This window comes from Talpa europaea (assembly GCF_964194135.1).
Source record: "Talpa europaea genome assembly, chromosome: 4".
Lineage (NCBI taxonomy): Eukaryota > Metazoa > Chordata > Mammalia > Eulipotyphla > Talpidae > Talpa > Talpa europaea.
The window spans coordinates 49,160,630-49,185,377 of NC_140070.1; the positions used below are offsets into that span (position 1 = coordinate 49,160,630).

Consider the following 24,748-nt stretch of genomic DNA (forward strand, 5'->3'; position numbering starts at 1 on the left):
GAGAGAAACTCCCTCAAAAAGGCAAATAGTGAGTAGAGTGTACATATGGTGGAAAACAAATGGTTCCTGGTACCACGTCGTGGAAATTATCTCCCCGAGGGAGATAAAGAGCAAGGGTGGGGGCCAGCTGGCACTGCTGAGTCCCCTCCTCCATCACATGCCCCATTAGTGACGTGTGCACCAGCCTCTCTGAGAAAACTCCAGCCCTACACTCAACACTCTCACCCGCTATTGTGTGGTGCTGTGTGGACGCTGCACACCATGGCTGTGACCGCCTGCCAGGGCTTAGGGTTCGTGGTGTCCTTGATCGGGATAGCGGGCATCATTGCCGCCACCTGCATGGACCAGTGGAGCACCCAAGACTTGTACAACAACCCAGTGACTGCTGTCTTCAACTACCAAGGGCTCTGGCGCTCCTGCGTCCGGGAGAGCTCAGGCTTCACCGAGTGCCGAGGTTACTTCACCCTGCTGGGGCTGCCAGGTAAGGGCCGAGCACCTGAGGACACCTGGCACGGGAGACTGCACCGCTATCTGCTATCTGGGGCACTACAGAGGGACCCCGGGGTGGGGAGGACAATCCCACCACCAGAGTCAGAGCGGAAGGGCAGCAAACTTAGGGAGCAGAGAGTTCTGGAGCTGGCAGGACTCCTGTTTGGGGTTCATGGTGTCCCTGATAGGTGCTTAAGTCCCCAAAGGGCATACTTTTTTTTAAATAACTCCTGTGTACGCAATGACATTGAGTCTCAGTCACCCACAGGAAGAGGATTCAGAAGGCCCAAGTTGTAGCCAATTCCTCCCTTTAGCCCTAAGATCCCCCTTCCTGAGTTGGGAGCTGTGAATCTCCTAAGAGCTCCTGTCCAGGCAGACTCCAGGGAAGCCCAAGCAGCCAGCAGCAACAGCAAGGGAGCAGAGGAGAGGAAATAAGTGAGTGCCATGTCTCTGGGGAGTGCAGATGGGCCCTTTCTGCGGCCTCCAGGCTTCATGCTGGCCACATGGAACCGATTCAGGGGTTCTGTGTGCAGAGGGCTCTGCTATGGGAAGTGAGTCTGCCACGCACAGCACTGAGTGTGGGCTGTGATGGCTGCCTCCCAGACCCTTCTTAGTTGCCCAAGGGTTGTTGTTTCTTTATTTAGTGGATTGGTCATTTCAACTTGAAGAAAGATTCAAGTCTCAAGGTTAGAATATGTAAAAAATGTCTTTCCCTCAGGTAACAGAATAAGATGATGAATAAACTTGTCATTTTATTTGTTACTTATTTGTTCCTTTCATAAATACATAGCAATGTCTTGAAAGAGGCATTGATCTAAGGTGGGCATTGAAAGGGGCATCAGAAGTAGAACATACAGGACTTTCCACTCCAGGGACTTGCCATCTGACTGCAGGGTTGAGACTCCACCACAAGGCATTCATTCTTTCAGGCATTCCACACACTGATGGAGGACTTGCTGTAGGTCAAGATATTGTAGGCCCAGCATCCCCCCCAAAAAATATGATCAGGGATACGAGGATTGTCACACCAAGGTGCCGAGTGAGGAGGACAAAGGACCAGTGCTGCAGAAGAGGAGGTGCAGATGAACCCAGGAGAGGGTCTACCCATGGGTAAAACCACATATAGCCTGGAAAGGTCCCTAGGGATATGGAAAGGGAAGCATCACAGAAGGGAAAACAGTGTGGACAAAACCATAAGGCTGCTATCTTCTGAGTCTTACTTGCATGAAATGAAGGAATGGATTTGGCTGGACAGGAGGGTTTATGTGGCACGGATCGTGAAAAACATTGAATGACATGCTAAGGTAGTTAGAAGCTCTGAAAGGTTTTTTGGTATTTGTGTGTGTGTGTGTGTGTTTTAAAGATTATAGTACTTCAAGACCAGTAATCCTACAAGAGAATGCAGGAGGACAAAGGCAGTAGATGCAGAGTAAGAGAAAAGAGCTCAGTATAAAGAGGAGAACATGGGTCAGAGTAGTGGGTGACCAGCTGCCGGTTCAACAGGATATCCCTACACTTGGGACGGGGGAAAGGTGAACCTCTCCTATTTCATTCTGTTCTCCCTCCCTCCTTAGCTCTGGGTCTAGCCACCTGACCTTGGGGTTCTCCTTTACCTTCAAAATACCCAGAATCTGTCCAGAGACTGGGACCCAGGGTCCATGCAGAGCTAGAAGCCATGACATAGACAATCACCCTGGGGCTAACTTCATGCTGCACAGACCACCCGCATGCCACGTGAGGGGTTCACACTGCTTGAAAAGGGCAAACAACTGTGTTAAATCCTGCACTAGCTCTTGAGAAAGCCACTGCCTTGTACTATGTTGTATAATCTCTATAATCTCGTGAGTTTGGTGTTGTTCACCTTTGGGACACAAGGAGACTGAGTTTGAGTGACTTGCCCAAGGACACATACAGATGAAGGCAGGGTTCAGACCCTGTCCTGCCTGCACTCAAGGCCAACTTGTAGCCCTAACTGGGAGTGCTGAGCCTCTCAGACACAATGCAGAAATCTCCCTGACTCGACATAGAAGCCTTTCTAGCCTCTCTTCTTGCCTAAACCTGGTGTCTAAGCCTTACATCTTACATCTGACAGATGGAGACTCAGCAGGGTCAAGTAGCTTGCCCAAGTTCCTGAAGTTAAAAATAGGCCAGACTGAAATTGTTGGCTAAATCTTCTCTTAGAAACTCTGTGTGTGTGTGTGTGTGTGTGTGTGTGTGTGTGTGTGTGTGTAAAAAATGTGACTAGACAGTTTAGAGAAATATTTTTCAAAAAAGAGTTTTGTAGAAATCCCTTCTTTAAAAAATTCTTTCAGACCCTCAATGTTGATTTAAATTATACTTATTTTAATGTAACTTTAACAGAAGCAAGTATAATAATAGATTTAAATTCCTTATCCATATAATCTTACACGATTACAAAAGCCACCCTTGCAAATATAATATAATTAGCACCAAAAAAACTAATAAACCTAAATTTAAAAATTAATTTGGTGTTACTGATAGTTAATTTGAATTTGGAGTTTAAGTGGACAAAGACAACCTCAAGTCCAATTTTGTGTTTCACTTGTGTCAGTGTTTTGACTTCAATATTATTAGTGCAAATTCTCTACAGGTTCATCTTTAAAAATGACATTAATAAGTTCGAGGTACTTGAGTCTCCCACTTAGCCATAACCCCAGCAGGGAATCACTCGATATTGTCTGTGATACCTGTGACTTGACAGCTAACCCTTTGTAGTGGTCTTGTTCATCTGAGGTAAGGTGTACTGTGGTACTATTTTAAGGCATCTCTAAAGCTATCAACCCAATTTTTTCTACTGGAGAGAGAAAATTCTCTGCTGTACATTTACTGCATTAATCAGTTATGTGTCAAAGCCAGAGCTGCACAGTGTTATGGTGGTACTCTTCTGGCACTGACATGGGGTACAGGAGCAGTTTGGGATGCCAGTGCTGCAGGGTGGGGACAACCTCCCCATGCTATTTCTGTTTGAATTAGAGTGAACCCTTTGTTCCTGCAGCAACTGAAGACATTATGTGACTGTCCCCTGTGTAAGAAAGATCATAACCGTCAACATAATATAAAAATGGCCAGCAGAGGATCTGGAGCATACTTGCTTTCATTTATTTTTCATTGCTGTTGAAATAAAAGCACAAATTTTTTGAATTTCTATTGAGAAGCTATACACTCCTGAAAATGCAAATGCAGGCTCAGGTTTAGAGGGAATAATTCCAGAGAAACCCTAGGCATATGATTAGTGATCATCTTCCTAGACCAAATTATTTCACTAGGCCAATAATTGGCAGCCAACCTGTTCTGGGTTGACTGGGTGTAGACAAGGTCCCCTTTTGGCAGAGACAGAATGGAAAAGCAAATACCTCTGGTGCTTTCACACACAGTGAGGTAATAGAAAATAAAAAATAACACAGGAATTGTGGCATTAAAAGGAACATTTATTCATTCAACAAACATTTGCTGAGCAAGTACTAGGTTCCAGGTTATCTGTACTTGGGGACTATGGACATCAAAAAGCTCTTAATAGAAAGAGAGACATACTAGTAAAGAGACCATTCCAGTCCATGGGTCTCAGCTTTGGCGCTATTGGCATTCTGGACCATATAATTCTTAATGGAATGCTGTCCCATGTATTATAGGGTAGTTAGCAGCACCCCTGGCCTTCACCCACCAGCAACACTCTCCTCCTCAGTTGTGACAACAAAAATGTAGGTGTTACTATGTATCCATTTGGGGCACAGTGAGCCCCAGTTCAGAATCACTGTGGTGGAGTTTAGTGAGAACCATGTATGGAACAAGAGGTAAAGAAATGATAGCTGAGCTGATTACTAATAACATATGTGAGTTACCTAAGATGATAAAGAGGTAAAGGACTTTTCAGAAAGAGAGAACATCATCTGGAAAAACCACAGGCTTATGAGAGAGTACAGTGTGTTAACAAAATTAATATAATTTAGTTATGCTTGAAAAAAGAAGCTTTATGAAGAAAAATGTAAAAGGATTTATACACATATATATTATAGGCTCCTCGATAGGAATATTGTAAAGATGTGAATTTTGTCCCTAATTAATGCATAATGATAATTATTAATTTACTATTAATAATAAAATTTATTGAGCCCTTACTATGCACCAGTCATTGGTTTAAGAAATTAACACATACCAATGTATAATTTGTATAATTATATACATATATAAAAATTACCTGTACATACTTTAATTTTCACAATCCTATTGAGTAAGTGGTGTCATTATCACCACTTTATAGATGAGGAATTGGAAGTCCAGAGAGACTAATAAATGTGACTAATGACACTGTAATAGTGTCAGGGGGAGGATTCAAACCCAGGCAGATTTCCTCCAGAATCTAAGTTCTTTTCCATTACAAGAATTCTAATCAAAATATCAGTAAGAGTTTTCCTTGACAGTGTTAAAAGTAGTGGGCTAAATCTGCCAGATATTCAACCAAATTCTGAAGCTGCAATAATTAAAAGTGCTCTTTGGTCCAAAGATGGACACATAGGTCAATGAAACAAAATTAAAAATTAGAAACACATATATGTGAATTTAACATACACAGAGGAGTTTTTATAAAGCAATAGAAAATGTAAAGTTATTTAATAAGTACTGCAGAAATTATACATTAGTTTTTTTAAGGGAAAAAAGAATTATAGTATCAACCAATATATATATATATATACCAAAGTAGATTTCAGGTTAATTAAATGTAAAAAAGTACAAGAAATATTTTTAATTTTCTAAAATAGTTTCTATATCCTAAATGGAAAATAAATTCCCAAGCATAGAAATGACAGGGGAAAACATAAAGGAAGAGTAAACTCATTTGATTCCATCTTTCAACAAATATTTTTTAATCTATAAATTTATTTATTTTATTTATTATTTTTAATTTTATATATTTTTACATCATTTTCATTTTTGCACAATGTATGCATTTTCATCTTGGTTATAGTCCCGATACAATTCCTACCCCACCTTGTTTTGACCCTCCTCCCTCCTCCCTTCCCCCCATAGTGTATCACTGGTTTATAGTTGCTTGTTGATTTTGATTTTTACTTTATTATAATTAATCTTTTTCCTGGTCCCTTATTTAAGTTTTATAAATTTCTGCTATGAGTGAGACCATCTGGTATTTTTTCTTTTTCCTTCTGGCTATTTTTCTGAGCATGATCCCTTTCAGCTCCATTCATGTTGCTGCAAATTGCATGAGTTTTTTTTTGATTGCTGAGTAATATTCCATGGTGTATATGTACCACATCTTCTTGATCCAGTCATCTATTTTTGGGCATTTGGGTTTTTTACATAGCTTACCTATTATAAATAGTGCTGCTATAAACATAGGGGTGCAGGTGCCCTTTGGAATTACTGTTTCTGTATCCTTTGGGTAAATACCTAGGATTGAAATTGCTGGATCATATGGAAGCTCCATCTTTAGCAGGTTGTGGAACTCCACACAGATTTCCATAGTGGTTGGACCAGTTTGCACTCCCACCAGCAGTGCAGGAGAGTTCCTTTTTCTCCACAACCTCGCCAACATTTGTTGTAGCTAGTTTTTTTAATATGTGCCATTCTCACTGGTGTAAGATGATATCTCATTATAGTTTTGGTTTGCATTTCCCTGATTACAAGTGATGTTGAACATTTTTTATATGCCTGTTGGCCATTTGCATTTCCTCTTTGGAGAAAATTTTTTCAATAAAGGGTGCTGGGAAAACTGGGTCTCTACATGCAAAAGATTGAAGCTTGACTACTACCTCACACCATGCACAAAAACCAACTCAAAATGGATTAAAGAACTAGACATAAGATCTGAAAGCATAAAATATATAGAAGGAAATATAGGTGAAATACTATATGACATACACCTCAGTAACATCTTTAAAGACACATCACCCAAAGCAGTGGTAGTGAAGGCAAAGATAAACAGCTGGGACTACATCAAATTAAAGAGCTTCTGTACAGCAAAAGAGACAGTAACCAAAACAAAGAGACACCCCACTGACTGGGAGAAAATTTTTGCACCCAACACTAATGATAAAGGACTGATCACAAAAATCTGCAAAGAGCTGATGAGACTCAGCAACAACAAAGAAAATAATCCAGTCAAAAAATGGGCAGAAGAGCTAAAAAAAAACACAAATATTTTTTAAGCCCGTATTATGCACCAGGTACTGGGAGCACATAAATGGAATACATTGTATTTTTTCTAAAACTATGAAAAAATTTCAAATAATCAATGAGCAAAGATCTTTTCCATAATCACAGTAATATATAGACTCATAACAAATAAATAATTCATATAAATTTATAGGAAAAGTATGAAGATTCCATTAAATAAATGACAAAAAATATAAATTAACAATTCAAGCAAAGAAAAAATAAATGCTTCATAAATGTTTATTTAAAAAAGTTTCCAACTCATTAAAAAAATCAAAGCAGGGGCCTCCCCAGTGGCGCATCGGTTGAGCGCTGGGTTGCGAAGCTGCCCGCGGCCTCTGCGGCGCCAGTTCGATCCCCGGCTGCTCCCCGGCCACCAGAGGAGGGTCCCACATGGCGCTCAGACCTCTCCTGCCGCCCGCTGCTCCCCTCAGCAGTGTACTTCAGTCCTTCTGCCTGCTCTGCTCCCCACTCTGGCTCTGGTGAATTCTCTCACCCTCCCGCGCTTCTGACTGTACCCAGTGCATGTATAAACAAACAAAAAAAAAAAAATCAAAGCATTGTAAATTAGAACACATGATCATGTATAATTTACCAAATTCACAATGTAGGTAAGAGTGTAGGTAAGAGACAAGACATTCAAATACCTCTGCTGAGTATAAAATTCGTAGAAAAAAAAATCTCAATGTACATTAAAAAATTATTTAAAGCATCACATATTTAGACATATTAAGGAACCTATCCTTAAAAGATAATCAGAAATGCTGACAGAGAGTTACATGTAAAAATGTCCATGATAACATTGTTTTTCAAAAAGAATCAGGAAAGGGGCATAATCTAACTTAAGAATAGGTGCTGTTTCCAAAATATATCAGAAAACTGTTGTCCTCTCTGAAAACAGACATCAGAGAAAACACATACGTAGTGGGAGACTTCAACACACCACTATCAACAATGGATAGATCAACAAGACAAAAAATAAGTAAAGAAACCAAAGCTCTAAATAAGGACCTAGAGCAATTGGGCTTAACAGACATCTATAGAACACTAAACCCCAAAAAAACGGAGTACACATTTTTCTCAAGCGCACACGGATCATTCTCCAGGATCGATTACATACTGGGGCACAAGACAAACATCAACAGATACACCAAGATTGAAATCATATCAACCATCTTTTCTGACCATGAAGGCATCAAACTAGAAATAAACCATAAAAAGAAGGCAAGGAACTTTCCTACCTCATGGAGATTAAAAACCACACTACTGGAAGACCATTGGACTAATGAGGAGATCAAAGAAGAAATTAAAAAATTTTTTGAATTGAACGACAAGGAGGACACCAATATCCTAAATGTATGGGATGCAGCAAAAGCAGTAATAAGAGGAAAATATATAGCAATAGAAGCTCACATCAAGAAACAAGAAAGAACGCAAAGAAACAACCTAATCTCGAAGCTCAAAGATCTAGAAAAAGAACAACAAAAAAACCCCAAAACCAGTAGAAGAAAAGAAATAATAAAAACCAAAGCAGAAATAAATGAAATCGAAACTAAAAAAACAATCCAAAAGATCAATGAAACCAAGAGCTGGTTCTTTGAAAAAAAATCAATAAAATAGACAAACCCTAGCCAGGCTCACAAAGGAAAAAAGGGAGAAAGCACAAATAAACAGGATCATCAATGAAAGAGGAGAAATCACAACGGACACAGCAGAAATCAAAAGAATAATCAGTAACTACTATGAACAGTTATATGGAAACAAGTTTAACAATCTAGAGGAGATGGACAAATTCCTACAACTCTACAATCACCCAAAGCTAGAAAAAGAAGAAATAGAACACCTAAACAGACCAATTACAATTAGCAAAATTGAAATGGTAATCAAAAACCTCCCCAAAAACAAAAGCCCAGGACCTGATGGATTTACAAATGAATTCCACCAAACATTCAGAGACGAATTAGTGCCTATCCTTCACAAACTCTTCCAAAAAATTGAGAAGGAAGGGACAATACCAAACACGTTTTATGAAGCCAACATTACACTAATACCAAAACCGAACAAGGACAACACAAAAAAGGAAAACTACAGGCCAATCTCCTTAATGAACACTGATGCAAAAATCCTCAATAAAATTTTAGCTATCAGAATCCAACAATGTATCCATAAGATAATTCACCACGACCAAGTAGGATTCATTCCAGGGACACAAGGATGGTTTCACATCCGAAAATCAATCAACGTTATCCAACACATCAACAAAAAGAAATATAAAAACCATATGATAATATCAATAGATGCTGAGAAAGCTTTCGACAAAGTGCAACACCCATTCATGATAAAAGCCCTTGAAATTCTTGGGATACAAGGAACATACCCCAACATCATAAAGGCCATCTATGACAAGCCAACAGCCAGTATCATTCTCAATGGTGAAAAGCTGAAAGCAATTCCATTAAGATCTGGAACAAGACAAGGATGTCCACTCTCACCACTGCTTTTCAATATAATACTGGAAGTCCTAGCCAGGGCAATAAGACAAGAGAAAGACATCCAAGGAATCCAAATAGGAAAAGAAGAAGTCAAACTATCACTATTTGCAGACGATATGATATTATACATAGAGAACCCCAAAAACTCCACAGAAAAGCTAATTCAACTCATCAATCAGTTCAGTAAAGTGGCAGGATACAAAATCAACACGCAAAAGTCAGTAGCCTTCCTATACACAAACAATAAATCTGAAGAAGAAGAAATCAAAAAAACCATCCCTTTTGTTATTGAAACAAAAAAAATCAAATATTTGGGAATAAATCTAACAAAAGAGGTAAAGGACCTATACAAAGAAAACTATAAAACACTGTTAAAAGAAATAGAAGAAGACACAAAGAAATGGAGAGACATCCCCTGCTCATGGATTGGAAGAATAAACATTATTAAAATGGCCATCCTACCAAAAGCAATATACAGATTCAATGCTATTCCAATCAAAATCTCAATGGCATTCTTCAAAGAAATAGAACAATTATTGATGAAATTCATATGGAATCACCAAAAACCCCGAATAGCCAAAGCTCTCCTGAAAAAAAAAGAAGGGAATGGAGGCATCACACTCCCAGACTTCAAACTATACTACAAAGCCATAATCATCAAAACTGCATGGTATTGGAACAAGAACAGACATACAGACCAATGGAATCGAATAGAAAATCCAGAAATAAACCCACAGATTTATGGTCAACTAATCTTTGACAAAGGAGCAAAGACTATGCATTGGAGCAAGGAAAGTTTGTTCAATAAATGGTGCTGGGAAAACTGGGTCGCTACATGCAAAAGAATGAAGCTTGACCACTACCTCACACCATACACAAAAATCAACTCAAAATGGATTAAAGAACTAGACATAAGACCTGAAACCATAAAATATATAGAAGGAAATATAGGCAAAACACTACGTGATTTGCACATCAAAGACATCTTTACAGACACATCACCCAAAGCAGTGATAGTGAAGGCAAAGATAAACAGCTGGGACTACATCAAATTAAAGAGCTTTTGCACAGCAAAAGAGACAATAACAAAAACAAAGAGAAACCCCACCGACTGGGAGAACATTTTTGCACCCAACACTAATGATAAAGGACTGATCACAAAAATCTGCAAAGAGCTGATGAGACTCAACAACGACAAAGAAAATAATCCAGTCAAAAAATGGGCAGAAAAGCTAAAAAGAAACTTCTCTGAAGAGGAAATGCAAATGGCCAACAGGCATATGAAAAAATGTTCAACATCACTTGTCATCAGGGAAATGCAAATCAAAACTACCATGAGATACCATCTCACACCAGTGAGAATGGCACATATTAAAAAAACTAGCAACAACAAATGTTGGCGAGGGTGTGGAGAAAAAGGAACTCTTCTGCACTGTTGGTGGGAGTGCAAACTGGTCCAACCACTGTGGAAAGCTGTGTGGAGATTTCTGGACCTACTAAACATAGAGCTTCCATATGATCCAGCAATTCCACTCCTAGGTATTTACCCAAAGGACACAGAAACATCAATTCCAAAGAACACCTGCACCCCTATGTTTATAGCAGCACTGTTTACAATAGCTAAGCTTTGGAAACAACCCAAATGCCCAAAAACAGATGACTGGATCAAGAAGATGTGGTACATATATACCATGGAATATTACTCAGCATTCAAAAAAGATAAACACATGCAATTTGCAGCAACATGGATGGCGCTGGAAGGGATCATGCTCAGCGAAATAAGCCAAAAAGAAAAAGAAAAATACCGGATGGTCTCACTCATAGCAGGAATCTAGAAAACTTAAATAAGGGACCAGGAAAATGAATATAAGAAAGTGAAAATCAAAATCAACAAAAAACTATGAACCAGAGACACTTTTAGGGGTGCGGGGGCGGGAGGGGAGGGATTGGGGTCAGAATGGGGGGGCTGCAATTGTATGGGGAATATAACAATAAAATATATAAAAAAAAGAATAGGTGCTGTTTAATTAAAAAAAACACAACAAAACAAAACAAAAATAAACGGACAACTGTAAATCAGAGACATTCTGCAGGGGAGGAGGAGGAGAGCGATCAAAATAAGGGTGGGAAGAACACAAGGGACTATGGTGATGGTGCGCTGGTGAATTGTGGTGGAAATACTATGGGGACTACACCTGAGGAGAAAGCAAGCATTGTAAAAAAAAAAAAAAAAAGAAAGAAAGAAAGAAAGAAAAGATAAGAAAAAAAAAGAACAATGATGTAAAATATTTATATTTATTTATTATAAAATATTTATAAATAAATAAGTTTTTAAAAAAGAATAAACGCTGTTTAGATGAATAACAGCACTTCTATGAAATAGAATGCTAATATTAGCTCATGTTAAAATGTTTGCCTGTTTCACATTAAATAGTTGATATTAAACATATTAAATGATGTTTACCATGACCTTTAATATCACATGTTTGCAATTGAGTGAAAAGAGCAAAACACCAAATTGTGTAATCTCTAATACAAAAAAATAAAATGATTAAAAAGGAAGTATGTCAAATATTTTATCTAGGATTTAAAATAATGAGTTACTTGTTACAATTTTCTTTCTATCCTAATTGTCTTTTATGAGTACCAAAATGTAGGATCAGAAATTAGGGAGATATATAATATGGCAATATTTTTAAAGAAAAAATTATTAGGTATATCAATTATTTGTCTTACTAGCATAACAGTTTTACTCCTTCCTAATTGCTAGATATAATACTTTAAGTTACTATTTGGCCACCTATTTTGCCTAATTACCATAGATTCATTATATTAATATTCCCAACAAGTGACAAAGAAAAGGTGGGGAAAAAGCTTTCTCCAATGTCAGTAAAATAACATAAGCTCCAGGAAATTTATAACCCAAAATGACATTGCCAGACTGTATTTAAACCTGAGTATAGGGATTATTTTCCCTAAGAAGTCAGCAAAGTATTTTGTTCCTTTTAAAAGTGATTAAACAAAATTATATCAACCCTATTACTGTTAAGCATTACCTTGCAGACATTCATTTAATATGTTTTAGCAAAACTTCTGCCCTGGGAATATTTTCCTCTGTGACCCACAATTCATTCTTTGTCAATAACAGTACAGCAGTGGTCCACTCATTTCAGAGTACAGAAAACTCACCAGGAAGTAAAAAAAAAAAAAAAAAAAACCTCATCTTCCAGATGTTTTAAAACTTGTCAATACTAATTTCACATCACAAAGTGTATAGACTTGTGATTTCTTCTACTATTCACTATCCTGTCTAGGTAGAAGTTGATTCATTTCCTTTTTCACTGACATAACATTGTGCTATAACCTTATATAAGTTTCCTTATGCTTATCCTTTAAGCTCAACTTTTCCTGGTGAAAGACAGATACCGAATGGTCTCACTTATTTGTGGAATATGAATAACCAAAAAAAAAAAAAACTTACAAAGCACAGTAATAATAATTCTTATACTCTGTGAAAAATATACTGCTTACCAGAGGGACTGGAGGGGCAGGGGAAAGCAGGAATGGCTCAGGGAAGGGAGGAGATAGGACACTGGCACAGGAGGCTTGGTGGAGGGTGAGTGAAGCATGTGCACATGTGGACATGTGAAAATTTTTCCCCAGAGTTATATAGATCTGTAAATGATAGACAAAGTAATAAAATTCAAGGGGGAAAAAAATCAACATTTCTTTCTTTCAAAACAAGTCACTGTCACCATTTCAAACAAAAAAAGAAAACAATTCATTTGTAACTGAATAACCTCTTTCCATCTTGAACCTGTACATAAAAACATTTGCATCGGTTGGTAGAAAGAAAAATTGCCATGAGTGAGAACAGATAACTTCTAATAACCTATATTTATATTCTGCAACTTTAATCTATTGCTTTGGTAGCATTATACTTGATGTGTTTAGGGAAAGGAAAGTATTATCAGATATCACAAATGAGCAACTGGAAACCAAACTCTGCCAGACCTCTTGATGAATAAAAAGCCCTCCTCTTGGTTGAAATAAGAATGAAATTGACTGTGTCCATAGAAACATAGAAACACAGAGGCAGAATCATTGCTAAATTAATTCCAACATTTCCCAATCTAATTAGTTAATTAAGCCCTGTCTACCGCAGTTAGCAGCTTCAGTTTTCCATCTTTTAGATTTGACCTAATAGCCCAGTTGGGAGGATACAGAACCACCAACAAATTTTACTTTCAGTCACACAACTCTTGCTTACACTCTTCTTTTGCATTTTCTGGCTCATGCTTCATTCTCTACAAACACTGATCACAGAACCTAAAGCAAGGTGCTTGACTGAGAGGAGTGTTGCCGCCATTCACATCAGAAGGGGGACCTTCCCTATTTGCTTTCTGGGTTTGCTGAGAGTAGAACCGGGAGAGCGGTGGCTGGGTGCAACCAAGATAACGTTGAAATGTCCAGATGCACGAGTTTGTTCCCTGGAGATCACTATGGGTCAGATTTTGGGGTGCAGGTATGTGTCAGGGCCTTGAAATTTGGATTTGGGAAGGTTTTGATTTAAATGTATCTGAATTCAGGGGCCAGACACATGACCCACAGGAAGGAGCAGTTCAACCAATTTGCTAATAAAATCATATCATGTAGACAAAAATCCAAAGGCTGATTTCCCACCATGTCTCTCTATTTTGTGATTATGTAATTACTGTTATTTTGAGCAATTATAGGGAAAATATTTCTGCAACACATAAAAGACAGTGTGGGAGACCTGACAGGACCAGATTTTCTGAAGTGTTCTAGTTTCCTCAGCACATATTACAATAAGAAACTATGACCTTCAGAGGCTGAGCAGTTTGCCCCAAATCAGGCATCATATTGCCCATTAGTGACAGCTTCAGGAGTCTGAAGTCACTCAGTGACCCAGTCAGGGCTTTTAGGCCAGCCTGCTCTAGTTTCTCCTCTGGTCTTTGTGGAACCTTCTGTGCCAGGCATGCATTTGTGTGTGGTTCTTGTGGCATGAGTGAAAGATTGAACAATGGAAGTCAACAGTATGCCTTGCTTCCTCAACCCAGCTCCTATACCTGTGGACCAAGTGCAAGCCTAGGACTTGGCTTTCTGTTCTCAAAAATGGGGACAACTCTACCTACCTGCCCTCTCCACCTGGAAACAGAAAAAGAGCACTAGACTAGAAGTGAGGGCCAAGCCCCACCTTGGTATTTTAAAAGCACTTGGCTAAGTTCCTTAGCCTATTTGTATCTCAATTGACTCACCAACCCCTCCCACCACAATATATGGGTGGGAGATAATACCTGCTCTAACCATTTCTGTAGGATCAACATGGAAATGTGTAAGTAAATGGAAAAATGTTAAAGTCTGATTTAAGACAGAGCTTCCAGAGGGCCATTTGAAGTGAGATAAGCCAAAGTGGTGACTAGGACCTAAAGGAAGGGCTGGTGGGCGGGACTTCCCAGCCCTGTTGGATATGTCTGCTTTTCCCCCAGAGGGTGGCAGTGGTCAGCGGAAAGTGTCCACTCAGGTGGCACTGCTCTCAAAACGGCTGGACCTGCACAGCTCAGCAGAACAAGTGCCTCTTGGGGCCTCTTCCCTAACTAATGAAAAAATAATGCCCTTGAGCCTAGAGTGAAACTGAACTATCTAAGGAAAACACTGTGAGCAAACACCAAGAGCTGAGGGAAACCATCTGATTAGGGCAGCAACCCTTCAGGAGCGCGCTAGGCCCACACCTTCCACAGGAGCAACGCGGCAGCTGGTTCTCAGGTGGCGGCCAGAGGGCCAAGGGCTAAGGCCATGTCCACCACCACATACCAAGTAGTGGGCTTCCTCCTGTCAGTCCTGGGCCTGGCGGGCTGCATCGCCGCCACGGGGATGGACATGTGGAGCACCCAGGACCTGTACGACAACCCGGTCACCTCAGTGTTCCAGTACGAGGGGCTCTGGCGGAGCTGCGTGAGGCAGAGCTCGGGGTTTACTGAGTGTCGGCCCTATTTCACCATCTTAGGCCTTCCAGGTAGGCGCCCAGCGGCACCTTGCGGGGGCACAGCCAAGTGAGGGGCAAGGGGCTGTTGGCTCCCATTGTAGCCACAAGGGACCTCGAAACCACCACAGGGACTGAATCATGTCCCACCCCTGGGTGTGACTCTGGCAGTGTTGGCTGAGAACTAAAGGTGTGAATAAGAAAAGTCAGTCTGTGTCAAAGAAGGTGATAGTCTTATGAGAGAAAATCAGAATTCTTACTGAAGACAAAGGAAATGCTAGTAAGGAAACAGGTCTTGGGACTATTGTAAGGGTAAGCTTATGCTTCTACACTGTTCTGCATGGAGAAAATTAAGTGTATGCATGTATGTGCATGTGACATGTTCCTGCCTACACACACGGGGCTAGGGAAGTAGGATCGTGAATATTTTCTTACAGCTAAAAAAAGTTTTTTGAGAACTAGTTTCCTTTCATTTTCAGTTAATTTTTTTTTTCTGAATGGCTATAGTCTCTGTAGCTGCCAAAATTATTGTGCCATGAAGTTATAAATATCCTTGTTCTGTATATGTGTTAAGAAATTCTGATATGCACTCCAAAAAATCAATGTGTGTCAGAATATAATTGCAGAATTCAAATTATATATAATGATTTCAGAATATACATCATTATAAATGTGACATCTTTTCACATCTGAAGATGAAATAAGCAAAACTTCTATTTTTAATGCAGATAATTACTTCAAGCATGCATTATAGGGATGTTGTGTTTGGGTATTATGGAAGTTCTATTTTATTTTTTTTTAAGCAAAAAGAAAGTAATAAGTCAGGCAAATCGATGGTTCCAAGGAGTGGCCAAGAGGTGAGGGAGGAAAATGCTGTTGGGTTTGGTCTTTGCAACTAACACTTTGCAAATAGGTAACTGGAAATAAATTTGCATGAAACTGTTAAGACCTGTGAAGCCCTTGAAAGTGAGTTGTGAAAAGCCATTCAACTAATTGATCTTCAGAAAAAAATAGAAGATGGGTCACAGAGTAAAAGAATTGGGTAATTGAGAGATAAGAGCATGGATTGAGTTGCTAGTAACCTAAGTTTAACTACTAACTGGCTATTTAACTATTAAATTCATATTCAAAATTAAAGTATGACAATCCCATGACTTTATGTTCAATAACCTCCTCCAAGGACTTCACCATATGTTACCAATCTCTTTCTCATTCTGTTTCTTTCCACTCATGGACATCCAAACTTGTAAGTGGATAAATGCTAGGGCTGCCACTCTCACTTGTCTTTTCTAGTCTACCAAGGATCCCGTCCTCCCGGGGCCTCTCAGAATCTCTTCCCTTGACAGTGCTACAGTCTGCAGAACAAGACCCCCCTCCCCTGCCCTGCCCAAGCCTGTGAAAAGCCACCTGGGCTCAGAAATTCCCACACCACCTCTCTGATCATCCTGCCCATCAGCCCCTCTCCTTCCCGCCTCTTTCATCTCACCTCCTCACTTATGCTCATGTCCTCCTTTCCTGGAAAATCTCTACATGCTGATAACTGCCAAGTTCTGTCTCTCCCTTGATCACCAACAACCAAATTAAAAGACTAAATTCTTCCACCATCTCTCACTCTAAACTTTTCTCAATTTGTTTTCTATCCTTCATCTCTATAGTATTTGCTCCTTTGACTGTGGCAAAGGGTTGGGATGAAATTTCCCAATCACCAACTTCCAGCTCTCAATTGTCATCTCCCTAAATATTTCAAACCCCAACACCCTCCATGGTTCCATATTCCCAGGTTAATGAGCGCAGGCATGAGAGCCGGACACCCAGCCCTCCTGCAGCCCTCACTACCTTCCTTGACTTGTCTCTCACTGTTCTTCTGACCTTGACCTAGGTTATCATTATCTGTTTATACTCAGAGCTTGATACCCATTGCCTCCACTGCGCAAGTGCTCTCGTCTACCTCCCCAACAACTCTCTCTGCAAATCCTCCCATTTAATTGACTAGAATCCCAAAAATCTCTATACCATACACCGATGGCATTGAGCATATTCCCCAGTCATGACACTGCTCACAAATCTGAAACAGCATTCATTGTATATCCGCAGAGTGCAAACACAATACTGACCTTGTCAGCATCTGTGAACACAACAGAAGGGCAGCCATGTGCATAAGTATCAAGACCAAGGCAGAGGCAGCACCAGTGGAGGCAATAGCTACTCAACGGGAAGTGTCAGAAGGAGCACTATAGGGAAAGCTGCATTAGTGGCTCTGTTTGAGACCAAACCTTTGCTCATTAACTTAGTTATTTTGTATATTTGTCTCCTCAGCTTCTGTATTGCAGGCCCTTCAGCTAGATAGGAATTCTTTTCTCAATTCCCAGCATAGCACAGGGTGAGCATTCAGCAAATGGTTGATAAACTAAGTTGAACTGAATAGTAAGAATATGTCATTTTTAGTGTTAATACAAGCCATTAAAAACAGGTTAATGGTTTCCCCTAAATAGAATGGCAAATTGCCTTTGTATTACAGTTTTCTGCTCTTTTATACTATGTATAAAACCACACCTGAAACATTTGTTTGTTCATCCAATCATGTATTTAGCAGATAACTTTTGCATGCCTTCTATGTTACGGGACTAGAGTTTTAAGGATTATTTTAATCACAGTATGTAATGTCAGCTGTGGCATCAGACAAGCCGAAAGATCTCAGTGACTTAACAAAACAATAATTACTCCTTGCCTACATCAAGTCCATTGTGGGAAAAGAGGCCACCTCCTGCTGCAACAGAGGAAAAAATATTTAGAAACATAACTTCCCTTAACACCCTCAGCCTAAAAGCACTGCATGGCACAGTCCTTTGGCCAGAAGTAGCTGCATGGCCCTGGGAACAGGGCAATATAGGCCCATGTGGCTGTTTGATGGGCAGCTACAGGCTCTGCTACAGGCATCATTTAAAAGGCAACAACTGCTGGGCTACAGCATATCTGCCATGCTGACTTCAATTCTGCTCGGCAGACAATTCTTTGAACACCAGTCAAACCCAATGTGAGTGCAAAAGAATATATCTTACTGGCTAATATTCATTTCTGAGACAAATGTTATTGAATACCTCTATGTATGAAATATTATCTGATATAAGAATATACAGTGTGCCTTTCCAAAGTCAGACATTTTGCTGAGGGTAGCCTGAATGGAATTGGGAATTGAGGTGAGTTTCTGCAGTGCAAAAATTCCTTGGCACTTCATATCAGAGGAATGTAAACATGGGGAAAATATAATTTTTGCAAAAACTTTCTAAAAAAACAGGAGAAAGAGAGGAAAAGTAGGGAAAGGAAGAATGGAGATGTGGTATTGTTAGATACTTTTATTCCATGTCAGACCAGAAAGAGAGATCTTAGAAAGGAAACCTAGTTGCCACTCAAAGAACTTTGAGATGTTTCTAATCTATAAGGGGTGGGGGTGAGGTGCTCTCTGAAAAAGATTCAAGGGCACAGTGAGCTGGGAGAAAGAACTTCAAGTCATGTCTTGAGGAATGTCTGATGCTCCAGGCAAGCACTTCATGCTTTTGGAAAGCATTATTCTTGTTTCTTAGCAAGCTTATGGCCTTGGGACCCCCAGCAGAGTCCACCAAAAGCCCTGAGGGGTTGGGGCAGGGGTAAGTGGCTGCTGTTACTGTGTTTTATTTCCCAGTCGGGCTGTGAAAACTCAAGCTGGCTGATTAGTCTGAGAACTAGGACAGCTACCCCAGCCACCACAAACGTACCCCAACCCTGCCCTTCAGGATCAAAGGAACCAGATTCCAGCAGAAGTCAGGAAAGATATTTCTTGGGGCTGAGTTTGCAGAAAAGGATTTGCTTTTAAACATTGATCACTTGTGACCACGGAGAACAGAGTGGATTTAAAAATAGTCAGTCCTCATTTGCCAGCATTGACTATAATGAAAATTGGCATCCTGAAACATAAATATTTGTTTGATGACTTGAGATTTGACCAACTGAAATAAGGGGTAGGCGGGAATTACCAGAAAGAAAAGGTTAAAATAAAACTCAAAAGTCAAAGACAGGAACATAAGGTGATGGAGCAGCCAGAGAGGAGACTAGAAGATAGTTTGTGGACAGTTGGGCTCCCAGGAGCCGGCAAGAGAACCAGCCAGGAACTAACACCTAGAAGGTACCAGCAGAAACAGCTACTAAAAGCAATTTCTTGACAGGGAACCAGAGGAAGAGAGACCTATAGCAGAGGAACTGGGTGAAATGACTAGAGATAAAAATGGAAAATTGCAGAGTTCAATTTTGACACAGACCCCAAAGGACTAACCCCTCCCGCAGAGAAATAAGCCTTAAAGTGCTACAAAGAAGCCAATACCATTATAAAACTTTAGCTAATAATCACGATTACTATCAATGATTCAATTTTTCTGACTATAAGCTCTTGTCTTGCAAAATCTGTTAACTTTTCATTCATCTAATAAAAATGAACCATGTTTGTTGGAAACATAGCCACAGAACAATTTCATTCCATTCAACTAACCTACTAAAGAGTAATGAGGTAAGTGGTGTAATAGCAGAACAGCTTACCTATATGTATTAGGAGCTCTGTATCCTTTCTAGACAGATTCCTTCACTGTATTCTGAACAGTTAATATAGCATGCAACTCTCCAAGGACAGTCCCCAGAAGTAAAAATAGCTACCATTTATTGGACTACACATAAACTTTCCAGTTTAAACTTCACACTAAATAGGGGGAAATTGGCTTTATTTTTACACAAAGTCGGAAGCTGACATTCAGAGACAGGGCGAGGTAACATACCCAAGCTCCTGAGGACAGAAAATGGGAAAAGCAGGATGGATAGGAACATGAGGTTGAAAGACTAACAAGTCTGTGTCCTTGTGGCTGCCCCATGCTTAGGCCCTGTGTCTACGTTCTGGCTAGAAGGGTCTGCCTTAAGAATCAGATTGGCTGGAGCTCAATTAGAGAAGAGGGCGCATCGGCACCTTGATCATTTATATCAATACACTAGCAACGACTTGATTAACAATTAGGATACTAAGTTATAGAAGTGAAAGACTCATTCCTCATTTTCATTTCTTCCTGGCAACTGTGGTAGAAGAAGCAAAGGGTGGTCAATAAGCAGGGTAGAGAGGGAGCAAAGCCTGGCACACTAATGCCCCTGGCTCCTTGATGGCATTGCAGTCAAGTGCATTTTTTTCCAATGTGTTTGCAAACATTTAGACTAAATTTGGTGCAGTGGCAGAGCCCTCTGGTTAGAAGCAGATGAGTTAAGATCAAGGGCACGATTAGGACACCTATATCTCTTGACATCCCTTTCCCCATCTGTGAAATGCATCACAATAAGCCATCTGTGTGAAAGTGCTTTGTGACCCACTTACAAGATCTCACTCTGACATCATTAAATGAAAGAGTGTGTCTGTGCTGTGTTTATATCATCCAGTGTTCTAGAGCAGGACAGTTGATTGTCCAGATGTTTTTTCTCCTCCAAAAACTAACATCTTTTTATGAATCCAGATATCCAAGGAAAGATTATTTTGAGTCCTTTCACCTTTCTACCCACATACCCCCTGTGTTCTAAGCACTTCACAGTTCTTGGCCCCTTGGCAAACACAGAGGGTGTTGATTTTTTCAGAGGGTGTTGCTTTTTGTTTGTTCTTTCATATAACTGGCTACATGTCCCCTTTCTAGCTCAGTGTATTAAAAATTTTAAAAAGAACTACTGGAGAATGAGGGAGTTTCCCATCAACCTGTGAATCATATTTGTATACACAGGACTGTGAGATGTTAATGAAGCTACATTTAAACTAGAGAATAATCTTATAAAACCTAAGCAAAAATCCATAAAGGTGGGGGTTGGGGGGGGAACTATGAAACTGCTGTTAGGAATTTCCTAAAGGAGCTGCCCTATTTATTTCTTCTTACTATTGACTGAATGTTTCACAACATGTATAATGTTCACAATCCTGTGAAATCAGTTGTCCTATGCCAACATCTGGTGGAAGAAATTGTTCCTAAGAGGTGGAGTGATTGAAATGAAATCTGGGTGAACTTGTGGTTTGGGATCAAGATGCTTTCTCCTTTTTCAAGAAAGAGAAATGTTTTAGCACAAATGAACCTTTTTAAATATGTAGATAAATATCTAAATGTGTATATATTCTTACACGCCTGAAGGAATTGAGAAAATGCTTCTGAAGCCCAAGAGAACCTGTGCATTAGGTATAAAATGAGACTGCTTATGATGTCATGATGATCAAAGCTGTCTAGACATTGGAATTGAACTCTGCCCAGCTGTAGTTGGAGAGTTTGTTGCTTTCCCAGCAGACACAGCCACCCAAAAAGCATCCAACCTAGCATGGCCAAAGGGGGTGTGGGTGAGAGGGACATTTCTTTGGGGGAACACTCATCATCAGAATTATGTAGTCAGAGCCCAGCTTAGCAGTGGAAAGGAGGGGTAAGGAGGCTGGAAGCCACCCGCAATGCTCAGCCATCAACAGCTCTCCTGCTTGTGGCCAGCTGATGCTGAGTCCATTTTTCCTGAGCTTCCCCACTACCTTGGTCCAGGTCTTTTTCTTCCTCCTCTTCTCCAATATTCTTCCCCACTTTCCCTTTGCAGACCCTCATACACGTCTCTTTCAAACCCTCAGCTATTTCTGATCACCAAATGAGAGGATTCTGGTTTGCACACAACTACTTCAAGTCAAAACCACGGAGGGCTGGTGACAGATAACTTCTTGTTAGGGAAGAGGAGGATGCTGTTCTTACCGGGACTGGCTTAATTTTATGCTGGCGTCAGCAGCATTTGATTGTCCCCACTTGTCTTTGTAAGAGAGAGTGTTAACCCATGCCAGAGCTTAGGAAATTCTGCTTCCAGATGGTTAAATGACTTCCCCATCAACTCAACTGAACTTGTATTGTTCTGTAGAATTTCACAAGCAACAAGAGACCGCCTTATTGGTTCTTTAGGATCTCTGGAAACTCCAGACCCTTTCACCTTGTTCTCTAAGGGGCCTTTCCTCTGAAGTCTGTCTCAGATTCCCTTCTTTTGGCCTCCTCCACCAGTCCTTCCTGTCTCCAGTCTGAGGCTAAACTATGTCTAGGTACTCTCCCCCACTCCAGCGAAGGCCCCAGGTCTAGGCCTTTGGTTCCTGGTGACTTGTCTCATCAACTCCTTCCCCTGCCCCCACCCTCCAGCAAGCTCAGTGCTGTCATTGAGAATTCTCTTTCCTCCCAACTCCACACTCAGCACATCCTCCTGAGCCTTTCTTTTCCCAGATTAGTCTTAGAAATTTTGTTATTGAACATTTAAATGAAAATTTTGAAGAGTGGGATCAAATCATTAATATTTCTTTAAAAGTTCCTGCAGGAGATGCTAAGGTGCTGCCAGGGTTGAGAACCACACCCAAAGGGACTTTGTCAATCCATAGCTATTTGGGTGGAATAAGGTATTTTGCAACAGGAAGGGAATACTAAGTTCCCATTTTTTGTTTGCTTCTTTCAGCCCTGAATCCTGCCCGCCCTTCAGGTCTGATAATGCTTCATTGTTCATTGGAAGGAATGTTGTAGTCACACCTTTGGTGCAGGGAATCAGTCTGTAGAGCCCCTTTGACTCACCTGTTATCAGCTGATAAGCCTGTGCCTCTTAGAATATCAAATGAGAAACAGAGTGGCTAAAAGAGAACCCTACCTCCTCTGAGAGCAGTTTCTCTGGTTACCTATTTATGGAGAAGGATTAGAATCCAAGAGGGTAGAAACGTCCAGCTGGAAGGAAAGTACAAGTCACCACCATGCATCTCCATTCTCCATAGATATTACTAGACATCGGGGTTTCTAGCAGTGAGTGGTGAAGAACATTTTCCCACTTCCTGGCACCTGCTCTAACCACATCTCCCATTCTCAGAAGAAACCCCTAGGGGTCTCCAAAGCAGGGAAAACTTTGGGTTACCCATCCAGGTCCGGAGTTCTGTATCTAATAGTGGCCCCACAAGCTATAAAACTATTTGCATTTTTTTCCAACCACTTGCTGAAAGAAAGGCATAGGAGTAAGCTAGAAGGATATTCTAAGAAATAAAAGAAGCTCAGGGTCAGAGTGAGCCCCAGGCAAAGCAGGTGCCAGAAGTTAAGAGAGAACCAGAAAAGAGGAGACTTTGTCATGCTAACCTGACTCAGCAGAGGCAAAGGAGTGTCTGAGAACTGGTAGCAAAGACTGACCAGAGAGGCTGACCAGGGCACTAATACCAAGTGCTCCTGCAAGAAAGCAGCAACTGCTCTCCTCATCCAGCAAGCACGGCGCTTTCACTTCCCACCTGCCAGTACTACCATCCTTTCTCATCTAACAATGTCAGGGACAGATCCCTTCATCAGCCACAGCCACAACACACATGCTTTCAGTAACAGGTATTAGGACCACTCTATCTAAAGAGAGCCAATGACCCCATCCTTGCTAAGAGTTCAGGAAAATTGTGATTTTTCATAAAGTGAGGAAGAGACCTTATTTATCCTTGTAAATTATTGTTTGTTTGGTAGGTTCCGTTGGTCTGTTTATTTGTTTTTGTTTATTTGGTGGGTGGATTAGTTGACTGGTTTGGGGGTTAATTGATTGATTGCTTGGTTTTGGTTATTTTATTTTAATAACATATCTTTCTAGGTGCTTCTCAAAAAGAATAAATGATTTTATTGTATGAATAGCCTGAGGTTTAAAATATCAGAACTAGCATAAGTTTTTATTTTTTTATTTTTTTTTATATAAATGTAGATTGAATGATTGACTTTATTTGTTTTGTTTATACAAGCACTGGGTACAGTCAGAAGCACGGGAGGGTGAGAGAATTCACCAGAGCCAGAGCAGGGAGCAGAGCAGGCAGAAGGACCAAAGTATACTGCTGAGGGGAGCAGCGGGCAGCAGGAGAGGCCTGCGCACCATGGGGGACCCTCCTCCAGTGGCCGGGGAGCAGCTGGGTATTGAACCGTTGCTGCAGAGGCCGCAGGCAGCTTCGCAACCCAGCGTTCAACCACTGCGCCACCGGGGAGGCCCTAGCATAAGTTTTTAAAACCTCTAACAGGGCCATGGGTAGATTTGAAGTTCAAAGATGCCCATAGGGACCTTTTATAGAGGGAAAGTTTTCCATATATCCAGTTTTCCATAAACAGAATAACCCTGAGAATATTTCCAGAGGTCTAGGGCTACCCCCAAAATATCCTCTCCATAGCTGTTCTGAACCATGGGCTCACATATCTTAAAAAGAACTATAACCACACCATGAGCTACTGTCAGAAAGTGGTGCTGTTAAGATTACCTAGCCCAGGGACTCCCAAGGTGAAAAGGATTTCCAGGAAACATAATCTTCCCAGGTTGTAAGCTGCTTGAAGGAAGAGATTATTATTCATGAAATTTCATACCTCTTACAGCATCTGGCAAAGGGTTTTGTAGATAATGTGAGCTTTAAAATACTTGAATGAACAAATGAATGGATAAAATGACAGATGAATATACAGATATGTTAGTGTTTGACTGAGAGTACACCAACATGTGCTAGATGAATACACAAAGTTGTAAATGAACAAATAATTAGATG

At 40.4% G+C, this 24,748-nt stretch overlaps 1 protein-coding gene across 2 annotated transcripts in view; it reads left to right on the forward strand.

Moving 5' to 3' along the window:
- Positions 1-261: 261 nt before the first annotated feature.
- CLDN18 (claudin 18) overlaps positions 262-24,748 on the forward strand; it is a gene marked incomplete at both ends in the record, with an annotated part of 33,068 nt that continues 8,581 nt past the window's right edge. The window contains one exon of one of the 2 annotated variants that reach the window (XM_084232327.1): positions 262-481. In XM_084232327.1, the coding sequence (XP_084088453.1) occupies positions 262-481 (220 nt within the window). Of the gene's footprint in view, positions 482-14,987; positions 15,208-24,748 lie in introns of those variants that run through there. The other variant, XM_084232326.1, reaches the window with a different exon arrangement.